The 14,527-nt window shown below is 34.7% G+C and overlaps 1 protein-coding gene across 1 annotated transcript; it reads right to left on the bottom strand.

Annotated features, from left to right (window-relative positions):
• Positions 1-3,483: 3,483 nt before the first annotated feature.
• Positions 3,484-9,357, bottom strand: LOC105109278 (probable beta-1,3-galactosyltransferase 20). The gene is made up of 7 exons (XM_011003925.1): positions 8,053-9,357; positions 7,301-7,533; positions 6,548-6,838; positions 5,400-5,528; positions 5,100-5,273; positions 4,099-4,206; positions 3,484-3,945 (listed from the first exon to the last, which is right to left on the bottom strand). Exons 1-7 carry the CDS (start codon positions 8,960-8,962, stop codon positions 3,739-3,741), a joined length of 2,052 nt encoding a protein of 683 aa, XP_011002227.1. The 5' UTR covers positions 8,963-9,357; the 3' UTR covers positions 3,484-3,738.
• Positions 9,358-14,527: the final 5,170 nt, after the last annotated feature.

Below are 14,527 nucleotides of genomic sequence, written 5' to 3'. Positions count from 1 at the left end.
TTTGCCGAACCACGTTAAATATTGTGTCAGTGTGCTTGGCCTCCTATGAGCAAATATCAGTACATCACCGGTTGGAATTCCCAACATGGTGGAGCAAGGATCCGCTAATATATGTAGTGATTTGGGTCCTCTGGTTCGCAAGCTCCAGCAAGTTGATGGACTCAGCAAACGAAGCAGGCATGCATGTACGAAGGCAAATATATCCGGAAATTTTGCGCCACCAAAAGTCGGATGATATTTTGCCTCAACTTTATGAAATTTTGATCACGGAACTGGGCATAGATCACCTTAAGCAAATGTTGGGCATAGAAGGGAGCACCCAACGAGGCCCTAGTGATATTTTTGTCACGGAACAGGGCATTGTTGAAATGTTGGGCACGAGGCGCATTGTTGAAATGTTGGGCACAGAAGGGGTCATGGATCAGGTTGATAAAATTTTGAGCAGAGAAGAGAACGTGGCTCGCATTAATGACATTTTGGGCACAGAAGGCATTGAGTTTCCTGCAAGAATTGGGCAAGATGCATGGAAAAGGTACTTTGTATAGTGACAGTCAGAGTGCAATCTTCCTTGCCAAGAATCCAGCATTTCACTCCAGAACAAAGCACATACAGATCAAATATCACTTCATCAGGCAATTGCTCGACGATGAACAACTGTTACTTGAAAAGATCTGTGGAAGCAAGAATCCAGCCGACATGTTAACCAAAGGAGTTACTCTCGATAAACTGAAGTTGTGTAAAGCTTCAGTTGGTCTTGAAGATTAAAAGACAGACCTAACACCATTTGTGTCCAAGTGGGAGATTGTTATGTGTGTGGACACAAATGACCGGTGGCAGCCATGATTGACATGGATATAGTCAAATGGTGGGTGCCTAACTTGCCCACCATTGTTGAACAATTGTCTCCCTCCTCAGCTATAAATAGAGGGTGCATTGATAGCTGAGATAGAGCACGAAATAGAGAGAACTAAGGGTGAGAGTTGAGTTGAGTAGAGAAGTTATTTTTCCTTCTCCTTGTTTTATTGTTTGTATTATATTGAGCTTGATTAATACAAACCAGTAGCTTTGTGGAATAAACAAGTTGCCGAACCATGTAAATATGTGTGTATTTGAATGTTTGGATCTCCTAACACGAGGCGCTAGTGATATTTTTGTCACGGAACAGGGCATTGTTGAAATGTTGGGCACAGAAGGGGTCATGGATCAGATTGATAAAATTTTGAGCAGAGAAGAGAACGTGGCTCGCATTAATGACATTTTGGGCACAGAAGGCATTGATAAAATTTCAGGCATTAATAATATAATATCAGAGGTCAAAAAGTTCCATGAAGCTTGTTTCTTATTCCAAACATTGAAGGTACTATTTGCTGATTACACCGTTCCATTTCCTGTTCATAGGATCAGCTACGGTATCTTGCAGAGCAAGGATGCTGCTGGAGCATTCAAATGGTTAGAAGTTGAGTTGGGGTTCATGTTCGATGTACTCTTCACCAAGGTGATGACAACCATTTGTCCGAGACCACGCATCATTCTCCGCTTCATCACCTTTCTGTCCTCTGTCTCTGCATTAGTAGCATTCTCATCAATGACCAGAAACTCGCATACCTATTCCAAAATTGATATTATTGTATCATACTTGTTGCTGGTCGGAGCTACAGTTCTGGAGATCTACTTGGTTATTTTGATGCTTTTCTCAGATTGGGGTATGCTTTGGCTTAGCGATCAAAGGCAGCCACTGGCGGATTCTATTTGTCGAGTTATTTGTTCTTCTCGGTTGCTATCGTTTTTTAGCAATAACAAAAGGTGGAAAGCATCTATAGCCCAATATGAGCCAAAAAATTCTAGAGAAAGCCCATGTAAACACCTCCCAAAACTCTTTAGAACCGGAAACATTCAGAGCTGGGAGATTGTTGGTGATGATTTAAAGGAATTGATCTTCAAACGTGTCTTAGATATCCGTTCAAGATGCAATTTCCCATTATCTCCATATAAGATATTGGAAGAGAGAGGTTGTCATGCCCTCAGAAGTAAGGATTGCCATGAAAAATTTGGATGGTCCGTGGATCATAATAAAGACTTTCATGAAAGCTTCCTCATATGGCACATTGCTGTTAATACTTGCGTCGGCCAGGATTCAATTCATTGTAAAATGAGCAGATCTTTATCTCGTTACATGATGTATCTATGGATTGATTTGCCGTTTATGCTACCCAAAGAGTTGGGCGAACCAAAGTGCAAGCAAATCGGTCAAAACTCGGAAGGGCCAGCACTATCTGACGATGTCGAGCTTGCCAAGTCATTGAACTTGCTGCAGAGTGAACAGCAATGGGAAATGATAAGTGAAGTTCTGGTAGAGATGCTAACTTATGCTGCGATTCAATGTGGATGGAAAGAGCATGCTCGATCACTTCAAGGAGGAGGAGAGCTACTCATTTTGGTGGCCGTTCTTATGGCTCATCTTGGCCTCCATAAGCAGTGTAAGTAATTAACTAATGCTATCGAATTACTTAATATTACTTGCTCTTAATTTCTCAGTCTGTACAATTTCTTGAATGATTTTATGTGATATTTTGTGTATCAAATTCTATAGAACATACCTAATAAATATGAAACTAGATTGAATTTTTATTAGTATATACTAAAAACTGAGTCTTTTTTAAAATGATTTTTTTGGTCTATAAAAATGATAAAATCAAATGGAATGACAAAACGGGATACATATAAGATATAAATTAAGATTTAACAACGTATAAATAAATTAAGGACTGACGAAGCCAAAAATAAGCTTCAAGGAATCCTCGATCGCTTTCTTCATTGTAGATTCAGCGGGCCTCGTGAGCATGCATTAGGCTTAGAGATTCTTAATCTTCTGCTAGTAGCGTAGGAGATTCTAGAACGAGGAATCCTCGATTGCTTTCTTCATAGTAGATTCAGCGGGCCTCGTGAGCATGCACTAGGCTTAGAGATTCTTAATGTTCTGCTAGTAGCGTAGGAGATTCTAGAATGCTTTTAAGTTAGCAAGATTGATTGGGGAAATGAAATATAAATACAGAGAATAATGTTCGTTTTTTATGGCGATATATCTTTTTTTTCTTTCAGTGCTTGTCCTTACCAAAAATCTTCTTCAGGTATTTATACACGAACAAACATGGATCAAATAAAAATACAAACTTCAAAGTGCCACAATCCTAATGGTTTAGGGCAAAACGTTGCCATTAAACCCTTTATTAAAGGTAGACTAGCAAATATGTTTGGGCTGTTTCTTAGAAAGAATAAAATTGGGCCCTTTGGGATTGTAATAGGCCCATTTGTCTCAATAAAATGAAATTACCATTTACCATTATTTCGGTTCAAAAAATGGGTAGAAGTTTCAATCGGATATTGATGATACCGGGTTGAACTTTCCATTGCTGATATCCGCTTTGAACCTTTGCGAACCTATTTGCAACATCCGAATGTAACAAGCTGAACGGATTTTCTCACTTCTGCATCAACTGAATCGATACTTGACATAGAAAGATAGGGTATATACAATTTCTCCAGCTTTTAGTTGAAGCCAAAATGTTTTAGCCTTCGCTATAAGCCATTTCAATTACAATAAGAAAACAGTCTGTTCTTCCAAAATCAAGGCTGCAAATTAAAAAACAGCCATCTCTACAGCCCATTTAAACGAACAAAAGGTAGTAAAGCTGCTGCCATCATCTAACGGATCCTTGGAGACATCTGATAATATATCTATCATCTAAAGCTGCAACATTGTGCCCGACCTCTCGCCAACTTGTCCCACAGACAGATCATCTGCCTTGGTGATTGGTAATGTGCAGTATAATAGTTCTCCAAGCATCCGTATTGACAGAATTTCCAATTGTGGGAGTACTGAACAGGGGTGGAACTGTTAAATTGTTCAACCCACATTCCCATGCTAACATCTTCCATCTTAAAGAGCTGCAATGAGAGGTTAACAATATTTTCATGTACAAACTACAAGCTGATAGGAAAGGTAGTTGTCAAAGAAATGCTAACAGAAAGGGGGGCAGAGAGGGAAAGAGTGCATCCTTCAACTGAGGGAGGTATTAGATAAGATTAAATATCACTAACCCTGAGGCTTCGTTTGCCATGTTGAGCAATGACAAATTTAGCAATATCAGTAGAAATTACATATCCAGGTCCATTGGCGTAAGGAGGATATACTTCTTCAGGCCATTCCTGTTACATTTAGGCAAGTAACCTTCAAATCCAAGAAGTGAACATAGAAAAACAATTTTATCATTCAGATTCTATTTATCAAGAGAGAGAAATTGAAATTTTGAATTCATTTGTGTAGCAACAGAGCTAACCATATCTAGATTAGTTCCTTGTCCATTTTGAACTAGAATGTGTAAGATGTTCAGGACTATCTGATTCATTAAAGGAGCTCAACTAAAAAATGGTCCCCCGGTCCCTAAAAACTAAAATCACAAAAAAGCAGCACCTTTAAGGATGATGACTCTGATAGCAGGTTAGGAATGATGTTTTAATTCTTTAACTAACAAAGGGAAAACCCTTATCATAGGGAGCCAACAAGCACAAACAGCCTTCTCAAAGCTGTCTTATGCCATTCTATGCCTTGAACAAGTTCCTTGACCAACATCCATTCCATTCCATGAAATATCAAATGCGGTAAAAAAATTACAAGGGAAAGGGGTAAAAAGGAAGACAGTTAGGCAACTCTTGCAAGTACTGTGGGAAGAGACACCTCATTCGGATAATGCAAAAGTTCCATGACCAGTATCACCAACGTTGCTTCTAGTGCAACAGAGAATGGTGCCACAGCTTGATAAACAATTAAAACTTTTTCAGCTTCTTTTCATGATGTTCAGGCCAACCCCAGGTGACTTATGTGATTCCAGAAGAGATTGCTGAGATGTATATTTTGCAGAGATTCTAATAATTGCCCTATTATTCCTTTTACCCAGCCTTTCTTATTTTATTTTTTTTCCTTTTTGTATGCTATTTTAAGAGAAAAGGGAACAAGACAATTGAATTAGTAAGAGCAAAGACAGTGTTGCAAGGGATTTTACTAAATCAGAATTCCCACAAATGCATTAAAACTTACATACCTCAAAAGTAACTGCCCATTTTCCATTTCTTAGAGGACGATGTAAGAGATTGAGATTGCCCATATAAAGAGACTTGTTGGGAGAGGTACGATCAATTTCTTTCAAGACTGTGTCCACCCTAACAAATGTATCATCATCACATTTCATTATGTATGCAGCTGAGACATTCTGAACCTGTATTCAGCATATTCAGAGATACCAAAACAACTAGATTCAGGAGATATCATTAAGTACACAGTCACAGATATCCTATTTAAAAGATTCAATGAAAGATGACCAATGATTAAAGTATAGACTTACCCCAAACTCACAAATAGCAATAGTTTTGAGAACCACAAGCTCATAGCGATCCATAAATGGCAAAATCACAATATCACCAAAGTAGGCTGCCTCTCTTTTTAGCACTGCATTCACCTCCTTCCTTGGATTCTGTGATTTCGTAAATGAGTACAAAGATAAATTAGAGTGTGAATGTTATAAAAATGGTAGCTAAGAAGAATGGCAAAAAAGAAAAATGAATAGTAAAAAAACATAATGCCACTTCCTCTGTTCCAAAGCAACAGAACATCTTATAGAATGCACCATATTACATTAAGATGATAAAATAATACAACAACTGAGACGCACATACAGGCTCACTTATGCACAATGAGCCCTAAACACATAATATGTACTTGATAGAAAGGCAAAATGACAACTTGCAGAATAACCACCCCTCTTAACTTTTGACCATGGACATAAATCAGGGAATAATGGATCATAATTTTGGGATAAGAAGGAATAAGAATACTCCAAAGCATTTCCTCCAAAAAAAAAATAGAAAGGGTGCATAAATTGAGCAAACCTCACATGCATATGCTGCATATCAAGGGTATTCATGTGAGTGTCACCACACAAAGTTTCTTTGCAAGGCAAAATTTTAACCTAAGACTTTAACCAACACTGCCCTAGCCTGTGGCTCCATCTGCAGAGGTTGAAGGGTAACAATAGAGATTGATCCTAGCATCCAAGTTCTCTTGACTTGTAAAGTTATTTTGAGTGCTTTAATCATCAGTGAGGAAAAGGGGGGGTAAGGCTGCTAAATGTGTCAGTGGTACCTCAACTATTGCTCAATTTCAAAATCTATTAGTGCAATTTCAATTTTCTTTGAGATTTTAATGCGGTGCTTGAATCCCAACTTTCCAATAACTTTTTTCTGATGCAGCCAAACAACTACTAGCATGTGTATTTTTTTCAATTTACTTTTTGAATGATATTTAAAAAAAAAAATGTTAGCAAGCAGAAACAGCAATTGGATAAAAAGACCACGCACTCCACTTTTGAAGTTGAAATAATAAATTAGAAAATTTGATGGTTGAGGAATCTTTCTGAAATCATGGAATAATTAAGTGACTGTTGATACAGTTAAACACTCCTTCAAAATAAATAAATCAATGTGAAGATCTTACCAGTGCAACAAAGAAACGAGCAACTACATTTGAAGACTTGATTACAGATGATTGCATCCAAGTTTTTCTAACTGCCATGCGTTCCGCAAAGTGATTTGTAGCTGATAGGATCCCAATAAAAAGTCGAATGGGACTCTTTGGTAAAGGATGAGCTTTCCACTTCTCTGACATTTCCAATACTCGCTGAGGAGAGAAGCTTGGATGAGAGCTGGGAAGAGAAGTTGCAAAAACTGAATGAACATCTACGTCTCCTTTGATTGCTAATCCTGTTGCATCTTCAAGGGTAAATCCCTAAAGGCACAGAAAAAATTTTAGGAAAGTATTTTGAGTTTAATTTTAATAGAAAAGAATTGAACTCTGTTTGAATATGTACTTAAACAAAACATAATACCACTGTATCGAACATGACTGTTAAGAACAGGAACCTCAAAAATCTACAGATAGACCACCAACGAAATCCAGTAGAAAGCAAAGGGTCAAGAAAAGGAATCACAGACTTAAAATGATGGCAAACAGTGATAAGCTTAGTGCATGGAAATATTCATAGAAAAAAATGCAAATCACACAAACAATTTCAAAGTACTGTTTTTCCATAGTGAGTGGATGGAACCACTAGAAAGACCATTGAGCATCAGATGTGCAGATATCTGTCCCAAATCCAGAAGGCCAAGGTTCACCATTTGAGTTAGAGAATCAAGAAAAAACTGTCATAGGGTATAACAATCACTTTTTTTCTCATCTATATCAACATACCGGACGATATGGAAATGAGGTCACATGCCGCCCCCCAACAGTAATATGGTATCCATCAACACCAGCACGCAAGGTCAGGATAAACAATCCGCCCTCCACAAAAGGAAATGGCCATGTTACTTCAGGTTTCTGTTCACGCCCTATAAATCTCTTGAACCATGAGGCTGTCTTGGACTCTTTTGAATCTACATTATCATCCCGCATCCATTTCTCACACCTCACATGTTCATCAACTGTCAAACATATAAATTAGAAAAACTTACAATTTAATTGTTTAGAATAGAGTGCCATAAGTAGTTTTAGCTTTAGTCCCCATTTCTAATTGAATTGTATAAAAAAAACAACTATATCTCTCTCACCTCACACACCAGCTGGTGTGAAGAAAAGTGTCTAGAGAATATGCAAAACTTTAAAACATCAATTCCTGGGACTTGAGCCTCATTCAAATACCTCAAGTCATTTCTTGAATTCTTCAATGCTTATATGTGAAGCCATGCTTCGTTGCCCCCAGCCCGTCACAAGGTGAATTTAAATCCAACTTGGGAAAATTCTTTACATCTACTTAATTTCCAGAATATAATGGGGAATGCTATTTGTGGTTTTGGCACCCATGAAAAGGAGAAAATAAATTCTTCCTTTAATACATGTATACACTCAATAATTATCTTTCCAAGTTGCATTTGACTTAACATACATAAGCAAACAAGGAAAACAAGTTAATTAACACAATTAAGAAACAAGTTAAATCTTACCCAGCATATCCTCATCTTTCTTGGATGGCAAACCATCGCACCTTTGAGCTGTCCCCCATTGCATCCTATAGCAGGTATTATGCTCAATGACTGGATGCTGACTCCAATCTCCTCTCAATCGAGGATTTAAATGTAGAATTTTTGGTGGATCCTCTCCCTCCACTGACTTTAAACCCTGAAGCTCAATCATGAACTGTGAAACCATAACAATACCATTACCATTCCTCAACCTTGCAAGCTGGGGCACATACTCCTGGTGTGCATGATGGGGTGTTCCCACAATGGTTATAGAAGACCCAGCAGCTAAACCACATGGTAGAAACATCATCTTATCCCCTCCAGCCAACTCCTCTCCACTCATAGATACCCACAAAGGACAAGACTCAATCTTCCCCTCATATAACAAACTCTGTCCAATCTCCTCTCCATCATACTTTTCCACTTCTTCCCATGCCTTCAACCCAAGCCGCCATGCTTCATCTGTCATCCTCTCAAGTGATGATAATTTCATAGTTGCATTCCTTCGCCTCATAATTTCTCCTGTTATTCTTCCATAACGATATTGAAGTGGCTTTATAGTTTTAGACCCTCCCTTTTCATCTTCCAAAGGTTCCTTACTGGGCATCATCGGAGCATTCTGGTTTTGATTATCCTCTAATTTCCGGTGGAAAGCATCCTTATAAACAGAACTAAAAGATGGTTTGCTTAAATCGGAGTCTTCAACATCTTTTACCATCGATGACGAATCCAATCCAGCATAACTATCATCCACACTCAACATTGATGCAATCTCTAAAAAATGTGGAAACTTGAATGCTAAAAACACCAAGTATATTGCTCCTACACCCAAAAACATATGCGACAGCTTGCACCTCCTAGTACTAGAAGGTTCAATCTTTAACCTCTTCATCTTAATACCACCCAACAACCTCCAATGCAAGAACAAAACAAAAACTCTATAAAACCCAAAAACCTCCCATGTCTCTAAATCAGCATAAGAGCCCAGAACAAGCTTAAAACTTTCTAAAATACTAAACTATGAAAAGAGAAAAATCCCAAAAACCTCTGATATGCCTATTCCTCTAAATGAACATAAAAACCCAGATTCCCAAACAAGCTAAGCTAAGAGAAAATGCTCAAAATGTCCTAAAAATAGACCCTTTTCATCAGATTCAATGAAGAATCCAAAAATCTCCAAAACCCATTTCAGAAAATGATCAATGATGCTGAAAATTCAGAAGAATTCGAAAAGAATGCCAAAATCTTGAGAGTTGAACCTGGAGATCAGAATCGAGCGAAACCCACGAAGTTTGAGACTTTTTTAAAGAGAGGAACGGGAATTGGGTGATTGATCAAAGAAACTGAGACAAATTGAATGCGAGCTTCTTACGAGAATCGAAAAGAAAAGGGCAGAGAGGGAGAGGGAGAGGGAGGGAGAGAGGTATAAAGGGAGGGAGGGAGACAGTGTGGTAGACCTTTGCAATCGCTAACGTGTATACGGCAACGGGGAGGGAGGGGGGGAGACAGTGTGGTAGACGTTTGCAATCGCTAACGTGTATACGGCAACCAAATTAAATTAATTGAAAAAATAATTGAGAATTTTCGGGTACTTCAATTCTTTTTATTTTTTTCGGGTTGGATGGCTGGATTTTTTAAATAATAGTCGATTCAAGCTCGAACCAAAGGCATTAAAACTGGTCTGAGCTATGATACTGTCCAAGACCTGCGTCTGATTAATTTACATTAACTCAAAATAATATTATTTTATTTAAAAAATAGAATTAAGATTATATTATTTTAACGAAAAAACCAAATGGGTTTTGAGCATGTTAATAGACCCTGAGGTAATTTGTTGGGTTTAATTTATACTGAATGTGTAGTGGACCATGCTAATAAATGTCTATTTGTCAAATCTCAATCAAAAACCCAAATGGGTAAAAAAAATATAAAAATGTAATCTTTAATTGAAAGCAAAAGATAAAATCTTGAAAACGAAAAAGATATAAATTTGCTATTGATAATTTTAAAATGTAACTCCACAATAATAATAATAATTTATTTTATTATTCAGTAAAAAAAACTCTAATATTATTTGACTTAAATACACATAAAAAAATACATTAAAATTATTAGACGTGGACCCATATCATTCTTTTTTTAATTTAATACATAGAATATTTTAATTTAATTTCACGTATTAAATTAAATTTTTACACTCCAAATAAAGCTTTTAAAATAAAAAATTATATCACGTAATGGGTGCTTATCAATATTAATAAAAAGAAATTAAATTAAACCACATAAAAAAAATATTTTAATCCTAACTTGTTTTGAAATATGATTGTTGTTAAAATATTTTAATCTTAACTTGTTTTGAAATATGATTGTTGTTATTTTTTAAAATATTTTTATTAAAAAATATATTAATAATATTTTTATTTTAAAAAAAAATATTTTTAAAATCAGCACATTAATATAATTTAAAAACATAAAAAATATTTATCATATTAATATAATTTAAAAACATAAAAAATATATTAATAATATTTTTATTTTAAAAAAAAATATTTTTAAAATAAAGTGCCACAACTCAAACACGCATGGATGGTTGGCAGCTGACACCCAACATCCCCTTCCATATAAAAAATAGAGAGCCACAACTCAAACACATGGATGGTTGGCAGTTGACACCCAACATCCCCTTCCATATAAAAACTCTCAATAAATAAAGATTAATTATTTAGTTAAACTATTTAATTTAATATGGTTCTATGGAATCATATTGACATCTGGGGCCTTAATGTAAGCAGCCATGCTTCCTCTTTCATTTCCACATGGAATTATCCTCCACCATCAAGAAACATATCTTTTTTATATTCATTAGACCATGGACATTCCCTTGTCTATTAAATTAATGGATAAAATATGGCTTTAAAGCAACTCTGTAAAGCATTTTGACCATCCCCTATTCCTGCATTACTTGAATGCATGTCTCAAAGAACACAGGCTTCTTTACATGATTTTCAAGCATCTCTTTTCACAAATCAAATGGTATACCAGCTGAACACAAGAGATGCTGTGATTGCATCTTATATTGTTTTATCTTGGCCTGAGGCATCCCTGTCATTGAGAGGGCCAAGATGATGGCCACAAAATTTGAAGCAAACACACAGCTTTCTTCACCTTATGTTCTGGACAATTCGCAGGAGCTCATCTTGTCTATAAATGCTCTTCGCATACCCCATCATTTTCTGCAAAAGAAAGCAAAAGGTGTCTATCATGGAGTCGTGTTCGTGATTTCTGATTTATACCAAATTAATTCAGTAAAGAAGAATTCTGGGATTCCTATTTACCCGTCTAAAAGGCTCAACAGGAAGAAGTGGTTACGTAAACATCTCCACATTCCAGAAACAATGCCATTGATAAGAAAGAAAATTAAAAAACCAGGTCTTGTCTCGTTAGTATTCTAAGACAAAAGAGACGCATAAGAAAAAATATAAATATGTTTTATTGAAAATACATGTATTGAGATATGTTTTAAAATGAATTTTTATACTTTTAAAAGTGATATATCGTCTCTTCTATCCCAATATTATTGAAAAGACTAGTTGTGCGATATAAAAGATTTATAGACTTGTAAAAATACAAAAAATGTCAAATTCATCAATTAAATTGTTTTGCTTCGGTCTATAAAATAAATAAACCAACATAAAAATATGGTGAGAAAAGCATCCTTGCAACTATTAAATAGTGCGCAAATTTCATTATCAAGAGAGGGCAATGCCCACATAATTAACTTGCTCTAGGTGGTTGTGTACCTTATCCCCTCCCCAAATCATTTCATCAAAAACCTATTCAAAATTAAACAACATTTCCTCCCATACAAGAATTATCAGGTGTTTCTTGCACGTATTTTGACAATGAAGGAGGCATTGCCTAATTTTTAAAAGGTTTTGGATGAAATTGATAAAATTATTTGATTTGGGATGAAATTGAGAAAGAGTTAATCGTTTAGGGATGTTAATGATGTTTTCCCAACAAAGTGAGATTTAAACAGGAGAGGCTGGCCGGGGCTAGGCCCGGGCTATGCAAAAAAAAAAAATTAAAAAAAAATTCTGACTCCCCCGTACCATTTAAAATTTTCAATTTAAGTTTTGGATCTTCTAGAAAAAATCTTCTAATCTTAATCTCTTAAAACAAAGATTGGCTTCGTCCCTGATTTAGGATAGTGACATTCTTAATCTCCATGCTACACCAACATTCAATCCATCATGCAAGCTAGCACTACAGATTCAAATTTATTTCCCAAGAATTTGATAAGAATTTTGAATAAATCCAACACCTACTTCAAAATAATAAAAGGGATAACACACATTTTATATATTTATATAAACCAGCTCAACTATAATTTATATCCTTTCTACATTTTTTAGATAAATAAAAATCCTACAATCACTCATTATATTTTTATTAATATTAATGTTATGTAAAAGATAATGTGTATAAATTCTTTTAGAGCTAGCTATATTTCTATTAACATTAATATATATTTCAATGATATTTTTTCTATTTAATACTATTATGGCAATATTACACTTTAGTGATCCCTTCTTTTTATAAAAAAAAAACTTATTAATTATAAATAGATTATGAATTCTTTAAATAAAAAGATTTAAAATCTTCATTCTTTGTTACATATTTATTTTCAAAGTATTTCCTTATAATATTATTATATTTTCTCTTAAAAAAATATTAATTTAATTATCAGAGAGTCTTTAATTTCACAACATAAGACTTTTTATAGATATCAAGCACCTGTTTCAAGCTACCTTAACTAGGAAAAATAGGTTAAATTACTAGAATTAAGAGATTAACTAATTATTCAAGTTATAAACCTTGCCCCTAAACTATTTAGATTTTTTTGGACATTGCTATTGACAATGTTTGTAGGGAATTGATTAAAAAATTATCAATTTCTTTATAATAACATTTCCTAGTTTTTCTATGATACATAACCACGATATACTTGGGCTAGAACACTTGATGAATCTAGCCATTACCATGAGCATTTTTTTCCCATTCAGACTTCCAATTGTTTATTAACCAAGTGCAACCCATTAACCGAATTGTGTTGGACTCAAAAAAAAAAAAGTTTAGTCATCTTAACAAGTCTTGACACTCACAACAGTTCCATCCTTGGAAGGGATTAACAACATGTCTCTTTAATATAATAACATCACTTTTTAAGGTAGATCAAAGAGCTCCCTAGAGTCCAACAAATCACCCCATGATATATATTATCTTTGATAGGAAATCAATTTATTTTTAAATTAAAATAATTGTCTCTCTAACATTTAGTTTTTGTTTATATATCTTTAATGAAAAATTTTAAACTCTTACATAATCTTTTTAGGAAGGATTCTCCTTCATGTGATTGCATATATATTTTTTTTTTTGAAGGTCTCTCCTAATGTGATTGCATAACCTTTTTAGAAGGGTTTTTTTTTTTCCTTGTGATAACTCAATTTTTTATGACAGCCTGAGATGATCAATTTAAAAAAAGCAACATAACCCCATCCTATGGCCAAATATATACCACCATGGCTAAGTAGAACTTAGAGAACTACTACAACTCTTTAGATCTGCTCCCAAATCTCATGTTATCTCCATAGATTATATCAAATCTCTAACTTTCAAGTTTGCTCCCCCCTCCCAATCCAATAGAAGGGCTCTTATGCCTTATGTCATCTTCATGGTTCACCTCTACATATTTAAAAATTGTTTTTTCAAACATAGGGCATACACATTTACACAGGCTTTCTGGTATATTAACTAGGGTTTTCACCCCACTTCCTATACAAAAAAAATTCCAAAGAATTGTTGTACCGGATACTTTTACAAACTTTGTATATAGATATCACAAAGACATAAATGGCTAATAATAAAACCAAATTTAAGGGTCCAAAAAACCCTCCATCATCCCTTAGGCTTAACAAACGGAAGGATCTTTTTTTTTACACAACTAAATTTTGGATTCAATTGTCAGAACCAAGAGATAACTAATTATCCAAAACATAAACCTCACTTCCAGATAACTTGAATTTTTTTGGGATATTACAAATATATATACACACTAAGGGTGAGCAAAAAAAACTAAAAAGCATAATAAACCAAGAAAATTAGATAAAAAACTGAAAAAACAAAATTATGAAAAAAATTGATGAAAACTGTTAAAATTTTTAACAAACCAGCCGATTCGGTTTAGTTTTAGAAGCTTGAAATAAAAAAAACCAAACCAAACAAAAACTAAAAAACAAAGCTAAACCTGAAAAATAGAGTCATACCGAGAAAAACCAAGTCAAACTAGAAAAGCTGGGACAAATAAAAAAAAACTAGTTATTGTTCTAAAATAACTGAATAGAATCAAAACCAATCAATTTAAATTAATTTTAGTTTTTTTAATAAAAACTAAATC

The sequence above is a fragment of the Populus euphratica genome, unplaced genomic scaffold (genome assembly GCF_000495115.2).
Source record: "Populus euphratica unplaced genomic scaffold, PopEup_1.0 scaffold287.1, whole genome shotgun sequence".
NCBI lineage: Eukaryota > Viridiplantae > Streptophyta > Magnoliopsida > Malpighiales > Salicaceae > Populus > Populus euphratica.
The sequence above is the reverse complement of the archived record's forward strand: the minus strand, read 5'-3'. Positions and strand labels throughout refer to the sequence as shown.

Coding starts and splice junctions, on each gene's coding strand:
- LOC105109278 (XM_011003925.1), bottom strand. CDS start 8,962: ATGAAGAGGTTAAAGATTGAACCTTCTAGTACTAGGAGGTGCAAGCTG. Junction 7,534..8,052: donor GAAAGATGAGGATATGCTGG/GTAAGATTTAAC, acceptor TATGTTTGACAG/TTGATGAACATGTGAGGTGT. Junction 5,529..6,547: donor CTCGTTTCTTTGTTGCACTG/GTAAGATCTTCA, acceptor ACGAAATCACAG/AATCCAAGGAAGGAGGTGAA.